General features: G+C 48.7%; 1 protein-coding gene across 1 annotated transcript; it reads left to right on the forward strand.

Moving 5' to 3' along the window:
• The first annotated feature begins 501 nt into the window (after window positions 1-501).
• Window positions 502-13,009, forward strand: LOC147528637 (uncharacterized). Its single transcript, XM_086613634.1, is given in 5 exon segments — window positions 502-945; window positions 1,040-1,144; window positions 11,700-11,777; window positions 12,256-12,491; window positions 12,493-13,009. Coding segments are annotated over 5 exon segments (1,380 nt in total).
• Window positions 13,010-14,027: the final 1,018 nt, after the last annotated feature.

Genomic DNA, 14,027 nt, shown 5'->3' on the forward strand with positions numbered 1-14,027 from the left:
CAGCAAGCACAGGCCGTCAGACTGCACTGCAGCTGTTTCCATCCACAGCACATCTGGATCCTTCCCTGACTCTGCCTCCTGCATCGTGTCAAGGTAGCTCACGGAGTTCTGAGGTCCCCTGTTGTGCAGAGGAGAATTACCACTGCTTTTGCTTTCAGGAGCAGAGACGGACCACGTTTGCCTGCTAGGCAGACCTCAAGCTCTGCTTTAGCAGATGCCTTTTTAAGCCAGTAATTTTCCGTAACGCTTTATGCCCTTGTTGGGATGGGTTCTCAGCCTGCATCAAAAGCCCAGCTGCTCGCGGGAGCGCCTTGGGCAAGGAACGGTGCCCACGTCATCGGGACTGGGCATGGGCCTTGCGGGCTCCCAGCTGCCTCATCCCCTCTCCTACCCACCACACGATCCCTGCGGTTCCCGTCGCTGCTCCCCCTGCCACAAACTCCTTCCCTACCAGCACTTTCTATGCCCACTGAACCCCTTCTCTCCCTCCTCCTGCATACCATGGCTGTCGAAATATTCGTCGTCTTGCTTTGGCAGTTCCTCGTTCAGCACCCGCAGATGGTTGGTGATGAGCTGGATGCAGCTACGCAAAAGCGCGTGCAGCAGCGTGGGGAGTCTCTGAAGAATGAGATGACTCGGCTGCTTGAAGAGATGGAGCAGAGTCACCAGGAGCTGAGCGAGGTGGCCAGGGGATCCCTGCTCTTCACTGCTGCTCAGCAGTGGCAGTTCTGGGCCTTTGCTGGAGGCCTGGTCCTGCTCTTTTGGCTCTGCTGGTGGCTCTGGAAGAGGAGCGTGAGCCAGGAAGCAGCGGCAAGCATGGCAGAAGCCTCGAGGAGGAGGAAGAAGAAGAGGAGAAAGACCCATTACGAATGGATGGGCTGGAGGAGCCCCTGTCATGGCCGCTGCCAAACAGGGAAAGAATATGCACGCTTGGCAGAAGAGCTGGTGAGCAACCTCCTCTGTGAGTGCTGAATCCTCTCTGGCAATGCCTTTGTGCCATGGTTGCAGCCAACTGTCAGGGTGAGCAGTTTCCTGGAAGGCCAGAATGCCCATGGAGAAGACTGTCTACATCCTGCTTGTGCCCATGAAGCCACCCCCCAGGCACTCCTTCCACCTCGAGCTGGGCACCGAAGAGGAGATGCCGGTGAGGAACTCCTGCCTGCGAGTGGAACTGGAGTGCATGTGCACAAGGGAACAGCAGCTGGGGGACATGCTCTGCTTCCTCCACCACCCTGAGGACAAGCTGAGGAGCAGTCAGGGAGCCAGCCTCCTACAAACCCTCTGCATTGGCTCGTACCTCAACATGCAGAAAATAGCCTTGGGCTCCAGCACCTGATGACAGCAGCCTGTGTTGATGCGTGTCAGGAAAACGCAAGCAAGCTAACAGTACTGCCCTTCACATGCTTCTGCAAGCTCAAGCTGACCAGCTCCGACATGATACCCCTCTCCATTCAGCTGATCTTGGCAGTGCAGCAAGGCAGCTCGGACACACTCAAGAGAGCACGCCAAAGAGAGCATGAGGTGGTGGAAGAGGTCGCCCTGGGAGACAGAAAGGAAAGGGAAAACCAAGAGCAGCAACGTCATCCTCCAGACTCTCTCCTCAGCATAGCAGCCGGTGGTGACTGCAGTGGCTGCAGAGATGACCTCAGAGATGTCTTCCAACCATCACATCACCCACAAGTCCTTCTCTGTTCACAAACTACAGGTCCAGCAGGTCTCCTTCTTTCATTGTCTCTGTCACCATCTGGGTCAGGAGGTTCTTCCACACACTCCAGGAACCTCCTAGACTGTTTCTCCTCTGCTGTATTGTATTTCCAGTAGACATCTGGTAAGTTTAAGTCCCTCACAAGAACAAGGGTTAGCGATCGTGAGACTTCTCTCAGCTTCTTATATGACATTTCATATGCCTATTCATGTTGATTAAGCAGTCTGTAACAGACTCTTACCATAATACCTGCCTTATTGGCCTTTCCCCTGATTCTTACCCATAAACACTTGACCCTTTCATCACCATCATCAAGCTCTGAACAGTCAAAACACTCCCTAACATACAGGGTTACCCCACTGCCTCTCCTTCCTTGCCTTTCCTTTCTGAAGACTTTATAGCCACCCATTGCAGCACTCCAGCTGTGTGAGTCATCCCCCATGGCAGGGGGGTTCGAATTAGATGATCTTTGAGGTCCCTTCCAACCCTAACCATTCTATGATTCTATATTTCTGAGGTTGCAATTACATCTTAGTTTTCCAGCTGCACAATGGCTTCCACCTCATCCTGTTTGTTGCCCATGCTGTGTGCATTGGTATAGATGTACTTCAGATGGGCTATTGATTCTGCCACTTTTTTATGGTGAGAAGCCCTATTTCCAATGTGACTGTTCTCAGGTGCTTCCATGGTTCTGCTGTATCAACAATCCTTGTGTCTTTGCTGCCACATGGATGTCCCTACCCTACCCCCACTGAGATGGCTAAGGTGCTGCATGCATTAGTACAGAGACATTTAAAATGTGCTCCAGTGTACTCAGTACATAGTGGAGCAGACTGAAGGACCTTTCTAGCTCACTGTCCCTCAAACACTGGCATGCTGCCCCATGGCTTATCACTAGTGAGCCCGGTTTTATCCCTTTCCTCCTTCAAATCTAGTTTAAAGCTCTTTCAACAAGCCCTGCAAACTTGTTCAAAGATCCTTTTCCTCCTTTGAGAAAGGTGTACCCCATCTGTTGCTAGCAGTCCTGAAGTCATGTAGTTCAACCCACGATCAAAAAACCCCAAATTCTGTCAGTGACACCAGTCACGGAGCCAGGTATTGATCAGCTTGGTCTTCCTGTTTCTCCCAACATCATTCCCTGTGACTGGAAGGATAAAGGAGAAAACTACTTGTGCTCCTGATCTCTTAATCAGTTGTCCCAAGGCCCAGAAGTCTCTTTTGATTGCCTTTGGACTTCTTACTGCAACTTCATTGCTGCCTATGTGAAAAAGCAATAATGGATAATAATCTGAGGGCCATACCAGAGTAGGAAGTTTTCTCATCACGTCTTTAACCCAGGCCCCAGGGAGGCAGCAGACTTCCCTAAGAAGAGCGTCTGGTCACCATAGAATATTGGGCATTTTGTTCCCCTCAGAAGAGATTCTCCTATAACAATAACCTGTCTCTTTTTCTCAGTGGAAGTGGTTTTGATGCAGGGCATAGGCCAACTTAACCTTGGTGACATCTCTGACCGAGATGAACCATCGTCTTCCTCATTATTTGCTTACACTTGCAGAGTCTCACACCTATTGTACAAGGGCACTCCCTAGGGGTCGGCGGGGGGGGAGGGGGTAGGTGCAGCTTGGATGCTGTGTCTCTTGGCCCTGTCGAGGTCTTGTCAGCCGCTGCCACGCAGGCTACGGGCTCCTGGCGGGTCTCTCTGCTCCCCTGACTTTTCCCTGGTTCAGGAAATCCCACCATGCTCTGCAATCCTCTGCTTCACTGTGGATTCCACTGGCACTGCACCTGCTCACCTCCAGAGACATGTTGTCCACCTCCCCTCCCCACTATGTTTTTGACAGACAGGGATTGCTTGTCAAGCAAGTACAAGTGAAGATCAGCAGGTATTGCTGCTGGGGAAACTACTAGAGAGAGATGAGGTAACAACCTAATTCATTTTTAGAGGAGCTTGGCAAAATAGATAATGAAACAGATTATATGACATGATCACGTTTCAGAAGATCAAATGCCACAAACCAGGAGAGTAGAGCCAGGATTAGGTCCCCAGGATTAGGATCCCATCACCTCCAAGACCTAGATGCGGTAAGAAATGCATCGTTCACATCATGCCCTCCCTGAGGGGACTGCAGGTGAGATAGTGTCACTATTAAACCACTAATCCTGTCCCGACTTCTCTGCAGAAGTCTTTCGGAGCAGCCTTCTTTCTTGCTCCTCAGCCACTGTTCCTGATGCATCCCAGACTTCCTTGTTCTACCCTATAAAGCCTCCCTCACTGTCTGGCTCTTCCCAGATTTGCTTTGTGCAGCCCTACATTGGGTGCATGCTATCGCTGTGTTGGCAGGGCAAGTGGGGCTGGGTGGCACAGGTAAACGGATCCCATGGGTGAATAACTGAGTGACTGTCCACTAAAACTAAACCCTGACCAAACTAATCCACCCTTGAAAATACTTTTTGCTTGGGGAGGGGACTGAATTTGGGCATTTTTTGGTTTTGTTATCCACCTCATCTCTCTATTACAGACACAATACTTAAAATGTTCATGTGATTTTCCCATGCTTCTGGCTGTAAAGAAACCTGAAGACATTTAAATATTTTGGTGGAAACCTATAGAAATTTCATTCAAGCTGTGCTACTGCCAAGCAATGCCAAGGAAGGATGCTACTTTGTGACAGATGAGAAAAATCAGATTTCCTCATTTCTACAAGCTTAAAAAGAACTATAGACCTGTGCATAGAAGAAACAAACATGTACATCCCAGCTAAGCCAGACAAAGCTACCCTTGAGCAATGGCACAAAAGTTCAGTGAGATAATGACATTAGCATTACCGAGCTAGCCAAGCATGTGAAGCACAATACAGCTCCTATTTCCTATTTGTCTGCATTATGAATCTAAAATATTCATATTTATTGTCCTGTGTTGACAGCAAACTGTTAGAACAGAAGAATGGCTGGCTTTCTGTCTGGAGTTTCGTGTCTCATTCAGTGCAAGCTTGAATGGCAAGCAGAATTAATCAGGTTCTCAACTTCACTTAATCCAAGGTTACTCACACTAGCAGTCCTTAAATAGAGCTGGGGGTGGGAGCCTGGTGTCCTTTCCATTGGCTTGGATGTATGTATTCCATCTGTGCAAAAAATCCTAACAGAATTGAGCACTCAACTCTTGTGCAGTTTCAGTAGGATTTTAAGATTTAGCCTATTAAATGCCACTCTGAAAAGGCTAGATTCAAGCCATGATGAGCATCTGGCTAAAGGCCACTCTGGTCTGGCAGTGCCCTTCAGCCCTGTGCCGGTGCTGCTGGCACCTAGAGATACAAAGATGCAGTTCCCACCCAGTGCTGGTGGAAAGCTGGCAGTGGGGAACATCAGCCTGGGACAAAACGTCAGACGTATCTGAAATGCCATTCACACTTTAACAACCTTTGGTATTTCCCTGCATGTTTGTAAAGGACAGACAGCTGAAGACTAGAAATGCAGAATATTCTTTGCACAACATCTGGGTCTGAGGGCCTGATGGAAAACACAGGGGAACTTCTGCACTGCCTTCCTGGGTTTTGACTCAGGGAGCAGGAGTTTCCCCATGGCTCCCCAAGCAGTAGTGCTGTGGTCTCCCTGTCAGCACCGAGGGGGAGAAGCTGGGTGTGCTCTCCATGGAAAGGATTTTCCTGACATCATGCACACCGGTCCCTGAGCACAGGCGGCCACGAGGAGTGTGACAGCAGCCTCCTTTACAGGGAATTACAGAAAGCAGCTTTGCCTCAAGAGCTCAGCGTGGTGAAGGGCCCAGAGCGACCTGTCATGCTGCCTGTCACACCTGCCAGAAGGAAGCTGCAATGAAAACAAGCAACGTTCAATAAAGCCTATGCGTTCACTTGGAAATAATGAAAACAAGCACCGAGCAGCTGAGGAGCCCTTCTCAAGCTGTGTGGTGCTGCTCCCTACAGTCACACTGTCACCAGTCTCCCCTAGAACAGGGTCTGTTTGACCACAACAATCTGCTGCAAAGTGTGGGTGGTCCCACAGAGAACCAAGTGCTAAGGGACCCACTAAAATAAATGACTTAAAAAAAATAAAAGATAGGGAAATATTTTGCAATTTTTTTCCAGTTACTAAAATTACTGTGTGTTTTTCCTCCAGGACTTTGCAGAGCCCTTGCTCACTTGAAGTGAGGAGGAAAATCCCTGCTCTGGTGATCTTCATGGATTACCAGCCAGTCTCCTCCACAAAAGCAGGAGTGGCATGGGCTCTTCTGGTCATGTTTTGCAGGGGAGTTCCTGCCCCACTGAATCCCCCGAAAACAGTCTGCAGACTTACTGCACAACTTCAATGTGAATTCATGCAGTCGTGATTACTGGCAAACGCTTTCAACCCACAGTTTTCACTGTTCTTCCTTTACTTCTTCTTAGTTTGCAAGAAGTCTTGCTAGAATAGAGGGGGAGGAAGAAAGATTATTTCTGTAAAGCTGAGTTACCTTATGGGTTTATGGATCACGATGCTTGGAAGCAAATACTCCTAAAGAGCAGTGCTCTGTGTCCCTGAAGGTTTTAACCTCTTTTCGGATAAACCTGATCAGCATAGCATGGGGACTGTGACAGCCCTGGGAGGATGGACTACTCCAATAGCATGTTTTAATGAAAACATAAAATCATTAGTTCATTTTTTTAGAGCACATATCACAAACTTAGCTCCCAACTACAAGCCAGCAAATCAAGTGTTTTTCTCCCTGCCTTGTGTTGGTTGCTCAATTTCCATGTGCTTCTCAAAAAATCTTATTGGATTCCCCACATGACTTGTTTGACACGTATTAGTACTTGAAGAGATCACTTAAAGTTTATTGTTTTTATCGTCATTGTTCACTGGGTGTCCCTCCCTGTCCCTTCCTCCTTTTTGTCTGCTGAATGAAGCTGTCTGAAACACAGCTTTACCACTGCAGGGCATTTGCAACAGCAGGAGCAGAAGAAAAGAAGTAACTTTTATCTAATCTCTCAGTGCACTTCATCATCTTTCATCAATGCAAACCTACCAAATTAGAAGTTTAGAAATACATCCAATAACAATTTCTTCCTACAGCACAAACCCAAACTATTAAGGCAAACTAGTAATTATTCTTCCACACTAACATCAACATAAAGCAGATTAGAAGGATTAAATGCACAAGAGTGCAGTTCTTTTATGATTATGCACCCTTAATCTTCAGAAGATGGTTAATTACATTTTAAGCAGCATAAGAGCCCTAACATATTTGTATGTTAATAAAAATTCTCACCAGGGGTTTAAATCTAGCATGTATTCACAGGTATAACTAATGACATTTTTCAGTAATGCTGTGAAAAAATATGCCTGTATGTTAGTAGCTTCACACAGGAAACTGCTGGGAGTTTTAAATTTACTCTCTAACTATTCTCCTAATCATTCTCTTATCATGCTGGGATGGCTAAATGCATACAGATTATAATGATGGTGTGCACCCACCATAGCAGTGTCAGCGATGACACTTGTCAGTGTTTGAAGTCAGGCTGCTGCAATCAGAGCTCTGCAGCTGAGGATGGACGGAAATGAATGGGAATGGCACTGCAGCCCTGCAGTTTCACAGGAACTTGTGTTTGCTGCTTTAAGGCTTATTCCAGTTCAGAAAGAGATTAGTCTCTACCCAAAACAGGCCCAGACATCTCTGTGACTCAGAGCTTTTAGGACTACTGTTAACTGTGTCAGAGACATTGAAGGTCCAAAGAGAATTCTTTTGTAGAAATACTCATAAATGAAGACAGAGCCTGTCATTTATCTCTTCTTCCAGCCTCTGGGAAGCCAGAGCACTGGGATTCAAAGTGGAATCTGTATTCTTTGTCCAGAGATGCTCCTAAGAAATTTCAGCTCTGGACAGTCCAGGATTTTGGCTAGGGTAAGACCTAGCCTGATTCAGAGTCAAAACCCTCTTTGCTTCCAACCCAAGGCAGCTCCAGTAAAGCAGAAGGCATGAGCTTTGAGTGGTGCCACTTCTGGGAAACAGACAGGATACCAAAATGGGTGACACACGCTTTCCTCCTGGGTTCACCCGCTGCCCAGGGGAAGAGAGGGAGTCATTTCATTAGCTGAATGGCACCCAAACAGAGCAAGCTCAGGGGAATGAGTATCATGGGGAAAGGGAAAAAGTGGGTGCTATTGATGTTTCCTGCAAGTGCTGAGGTCAATGACCTTGATAGTGGCAGCCCAGCATGGGCAGCTGCTCTCTTCCATGTAGGTCCAGCCTCTGCCAGGGCTTCTCTGTCCCTCTCTTAAATAGGGCATTCGCATAGGTGCTGCCCCGGCCTGAGGGGATGGGAGGGGTCTGACCTGACCAGAGACCGGTCTGACCAGTTTTGGAGACGATGGAAGCTTTTCACAGCTACTTACAGGGGCCATTTCTGCAGCTCCTCCGGTGCTGCCAAAACCCTATCACGTAAACCCAGAACATTAAGCTTTTCACAGCTACTTACAGAGGTCATTTCCGCAGCCCCTCCCATAAGCCCAGCACAGGGAGCCACCTGAGTTTCAGGAAAAAGAAGTTTTACAGCTCAACTTTAGTTTTCTCTACTATTTGGTCATTTCTTCTCACAGTGGCTTTTCTTCATGCCTACCTCCTAGAGCAGATGCTGTCATTCCAAAATATCCCCAGGGTATAAAAGATAATTTGGAAAAAGAGGAAAGTACTGAACTTTTGAAATATTTTGCCTAATTATTAGTATTGCTCATTCTGAGCCTTATTTGTGGCAAGGATGATTCATTGCCCTTGAACACCCACTGCCTATCTATTTCCTCTAATGTTGCTTTCCTTTCTGATTGTCCGGATACAGATAGCTGACTGCTTATCCATTCCTACCGTTAAAATGATGCATAACTACTGCATTTTGTGGATAGAAACATTATGGACACTGAAATGTCATCACAGCCCCATTTGCTCATCTGCTGTTATTTACTTTCCAGCAGACAATATTCAGTACACAGGCACGCACAATGCAGAAGTCAGCACAACATTCATCACATTGATATCAGGATGTACAACGCATGCTGCCACTGATCAACGGGAACAGTCTGGGCTGGAGGATTTACAGAGCTCCCAGTCTCCCTTCAGGCTCTGTAAAAATTTCCCCTGGCTGAAAAGTAGTAGCTCTGGGAAGGAGCCGAGGCATGGCTACCTACCAGCGGGAGGGGTTCCCGAAACAGGAGAATGTAGAGGTCCACTATCAGAGTGACTTTCATATCTGGTAGATAAAACTGTGCACTGGTTTTCTCCAAAGCCTGCCAGTGCCACCACTGCACTCACTGCTCCCTGGGAGGTTTGCACAGCACTCCCTGGGACACCAGCCTGTGTCATGGCCTCAGATTGCTTCCACAGGTGAGGCTTTTTGTGGATGCAGATGAAGCTCTGTCTAGAATAAGAAGACATCTTTGGAAAAGCATCCTGAAGTCCTGCTATGCATGTGAAGCAAATGCCCAGCTATCCAAAAGCATGTCCAAAGGAAATCAGTAGTGTAGCCCAACAGGTGTGGTTTAGACCTGTTCAGTCCAGGGCTTGAAACCAGAAGCCACAACACCTTGCATCTGTGCACTATCATGTGCTATGCCCTTTATAAACAAAAAATTGACCCTACTCAGGAGAGTTTCCACTTCAGTGATGGAAGTCAGCAGATGAATATGACCCCTGGAGAGCTTGCAGCATCCAGTGGTCATGAGGCCTATGATAATATTCAGCCAACTAATGGGACTGCCTTGACAAGGAACTAGCAGTAAAGAGGATGAGGCTATTGGCCTTGGGCTCTGTGGAGACCTTTTCTCTCCTTCTGGGAGAGTCACCAAAGAAGGGACTGGGCATCTCTGAAAGGCAACTGTACCTTGTAAGGCTTTAGATCTCTGGAGGCTGGGAAATTGTCACTGCATACCTGCCTCTCTCTTATTACTTCTCTGGCACCCACTCTCAGCCACTTTTTGAGAAAAAAATCCTGGATTAGCTGGAACTTTTGTGGCTGTTCTTATGTGCTTAATGCCACAGACTCCTAGGAGAGGCTAAAGAAAAATCTCAGCTGTTAGAGTGATGGAAAGTGAATTTTGTAGTGTGATGAAGCTCTTCTGTCTCATATTTCTTTCTTCTTATAGAGTCAGCTTCCTTTCAGTCAGCATCCATGACGTGTCAAAACTCCTGGCTTCACATTTGCATCAAGATGCTTCTCAGCCCAGAGCAGAAAACTGCCATGAAAAAGAGCAGAACAACACCACTCGCAAAAAGATGTGGGGATGATAGCAAACAGAGCGGCTTGGAGAGCACTGAGGGTGATAAGCAGCTGACTGCAAGGTGAAGGGATCTGGGACAAAATCCTCAGCTGGTGCAAGACTGGGGCTCAGCCCAGCTGCCTCCCTGAAGCCAGATGTGCTCCAAATAGCTGTTTCCTTTTCCTTCCACATGGTTTTGAATTTTGTTATCTTTTCCTTTTGACGCCCTTTTCAAACAAGGAGCTTTGCCATGTGGAAATTCACAATGACACCAGCTCGTAGTTGCCTCATATCTGCCACATAAAACAAAGCCAGTCACTCCTGACATCTGGAAGCAGCTGGCTGGAGAGGTCAGATACAGCTTCAAACAGCGTTCACATTTGTTGGGCTTGTCCTTCATCCTCAGTTCACATATCTGTTTTGACACAGCCAGAATTACAGATATGTAAGTTTTACAAGAGGTGCCTCAGTGCAAGAATGAGCCTTGCCAGGTCAGATCAGAGACCCAGAGACCCACCAGTCCCTGTGTGTCCTCTCCCACCTGGTCCAAAGCAGATGGACACAAAAGGAAGAGGATACGGACCTTCCAAGCAGGTGGCCATACTTCCTCAGCATCTAGTATTTCAGCTCAAGTAATTCAGTCAAACACACGTTCATTTCTTGCAGTGGGAGCAAAGGCACAGAAAGTTGCTCATCCAGAGGTAATACAAATTTATGATACTGTGTGCATTCATAAGTGCCATTCAGAAAACTTTTGTCTTAAATCCCCAGCCCGAGGTCAGAGCCATATTGTGCACTTTGCTAGCTATGATGAGAGCAGAAAGAGATTGTCTTCAAGAGATTGTGAGCAGCCCTGAGGAGAAGGACTTGGGAGTACTGGTGGACGAGAAGCTCAATATGAGCCGGCAATGTGCTCTTGCGGCCCAGAAGGCCAACCGCGTCCTGGGCTGCATCAAGAGGAGCGTGGCCAGCAGGTCGAGGGAGGTGATTCTCCCCCTCTACTCTGCCCTCGTGAGACCTCACTTGGAGTATTGCGTCCAGTTCTGGAGTCCCCAACATAAGAAGGACATGGACCAGTTGGAGAGGGTCCAGAGGAGGGCCACGAAGATGATAAGAGGGCTGGAGCACCTTTCCTATGAGGACAGGCTGAAAGAGTTGGGGCTGTTCAGCCTGGAGAAGAGGAGGCTCCGGGGTGACCTTATAGCGGTCTTCCAGTACCTCAAGGGGGCCTACAAGAAAGATGGGGAGAGGCTGTTCAGGAGGGCCAGTTGTGATAGGACAAGGGGTAATGGTTTTAAAATAGAGGGAGGTAGATTCAGGCTGGATATTAGGAAAAAATTTTTTACCATGAGAGTTGTAGAACAGTGGAACATGTTGCCCAGAGAGGTGGTGGATGCTCCATCCCTGGAGACGTTCAAGGCCCGGTTGGATGAGGCCCTGAGCAACCTGATCTAGTTGGAGATATCCCTGTTCCTTGCAGGGGGGTTGGACTAGATGACCTTTGACGGTCCCTTCCAGCCCTAACGATTCTATGATTCTATGATTCATCCTTAGGGTCAAGAAGGTGGAAATGCTTCCAGATGTGAGAGGCTGCGAGTATCAATGGGAGTCCTGATTCAGCCTTTCCTCAGCACTGCATGGATGCTGTGAACCACTGCTGGACTAACAGGCAGGAGCAAGCCTGGAAAGAGCATTGGTGAGGGACTCAAGTGCTCAGGCTGGCGCTTCTGCCTCTCTTCACCTCCTGCTTCAGGGACTGAACCTGTATCTTCTGATTGCAAATGACTCGGCCTTGGTAGCATCCCTGTGTGGAGTCTTTGTGGATATGGAGGTGAGCAATTTCTCCCTGCTTGATGCACACACAATGAGGGGATTTTCAGTTGTGCAAAAACTTCGAGTGTAAGCTGTGATCTGGAAACCTCCACTCCACAGATGGAAGAGATTTGATTTTGACACCTAGAGAGCAAGAGGTTGCATATTTCCCATTTGCATCCCCCATCCTCCTCCAGTTTGATGTAAGTGATTCCTTCCTTCTACTAGGGGTCCTTCCACTCTCGTGTTCCTTTCTCACCCATTTGGCCGAGACAAAGCCAAAAGCTATTACCTGGAAATTTGTGAAATCACAGAGAGTCAGGAAATGTGAGGTCAGCTTCAGTCTTGCCAGAGATTTGCTATGACTCTGAGCAGGTCACTTAATCTTACATCAGTACCACAAGTGATGAAGTCCTCACTGGAATCATATTAATCTGCAATCAAAATTTCATATAAGGATTACAAGATTAAGATACTGGAGCTCCAGAAACCTCGAGAATGAGGAGGAGGAGGAAGAAGAGGAGAGAGACTCATTACAAATGGACAGGTTTCCGGACGAGTCCCCGTTGTGGCCACTGCCAAACATGGAAAGCATATGTATGGTGGTGGAAGAGCTGGTGAGTGACCTCCTCTGTGAGTGCTGAATCCTCTCCGGCAATGCCTTCATGCCACGGTTGCAGCCAACTGTCAGGGTAGGCAGGTTCCCGGAAGGCTGGAATGCCCATGGAGAAGACTGTCTATATCCTGCTTGTGCCCATGAAGCCACCCCCTGGGCACTCTTTCCATCTTGAGCTGGGCACCAAAGGGGAGATGCCCGTGAGGAACTCCCACCTGCGAGTGGAACTGGAGTGCATGTGCACAAGGGAACAACAGCTGGGGGACATGCTCTGCTTCCTCCACCACCCTGAGGACAAGCTGATGAGCAGTCAGGGAGACAGTCTCCTGCAAACAACCCTTTGCATCAGCTCGTACCTCAGCATGCAGAAAACCACCTTCTGGCTCCAGCACCTGATGACAGCAGCTTGCGTTGCTGTGTCTCAGGTGGCCACGAGCAACCTAACGGTGCTGCCTTCCACGCGCTTCTGCAAGCTCAAGCTGGCCAACTCCTTCAAGAGATCCCTCTCCATTCAGCTGATCTTGGCAGTGCAGCAAGGCACCTCAGACACATCCGTGAGCATGGAGCAGGCAGAGGTCAGCATTGCCAGCAGCATGTGGCAGCCAAAGAGAGAGAGCACACCAAAGACAGCGTGAGGTGGCTGAAGAGGCTGCTGCGGGAGACAGAAAGTAAAGGGAGAACCAAGAGTGGCAACGTCCTCCTCCGGACTGTCTCCTCAGCATAGCAGCCGGTGGTGACTGCAGTGGCTGCAGAGATGCCTTGCACCTTGCTTTCCCCTCACACTGCCATGTTTCAGGTGGCCCTTTCAGAGCAGCCTAGACATTCTCAAGTGATAAGCACCACTGGTGTGCCTCCATGTGCTCACTGAGGCCGGGGTGAAGAACCTGCCTGTCCCAGACAATCATCATGAAGCTGGTGCTGTAGAAGTGAGCTCACCTGGCTGTGGAAGATGCAACAACCTGCTTTGGAGCTGCAGCCTGGAGCTCCCGATGTGGTGAGCAACACTGCACCTTTTCTCCACAGCAAAGTCACACTCTGGGCATTGGACCCAATGCAGCTGAGGAGGCTGTTGCAAGGAGGCTTGTGAAAAGGACTGCACTACCACTGGTCAGCGACCACCCACCCTCTTTGAGAGACTCCATTCCCTCTGGGGACTTCACCCTGCAAAAGGCTAACAATAAATCTTTCTCTGGCAGTGAGTGTCTGTGCAACACTTTCTCCAGGAGCGTGGGCTTTGGGTGCTGACAGCTCAGCAGCTCCAGAGTTGAGGGTCTCGCCCTCCTCTCACAGGCTATGGCTGCCACAAAACAAAATTCCGTGCTTTGGTGGTGCAAAACATCACCAAGCACCCGCAGATGATGAGCTGGATGCAGCCATGCAAAAGTGCGTGCAGCAGCGTGGGGAGTCTCTGAAGCAGGAGATGACTCGGCTGCTTGAAGAGATGGAGCAGAGTCACCAGGAGCTGAGCAGGGTGGCCAGGGGAGCCCTGCTCTTCACTGCCGCTCAGCAGTGGCAGTTCTGGGCCTTTGCTGGAGACCTGGTCCTGCTCTTTTGGCTCTGCTGGTGGCTCTGGAAGACGAGTGTGAGCCAGGAGGCAGCAGCAACCACGGCAGCTCCAGAAGCCTCGAGGATGAGGAGAAGGAAGAGGAAGAA

This window comes from Tauraco erythrolophus, chromosome 6, assembly GCF_009769465.1.
Source record: "Tauraco erythrolophus isolate bTauEry1 chromosome 6, bTauEry1.pri, whole genome shotgun sequence".
Lineage (NCBI taxonomy): Eukaryota > Metazoa > Chordata > Aves > Musophagiformes > Musophagidae > Tauraco > Tauraco erythrolophus.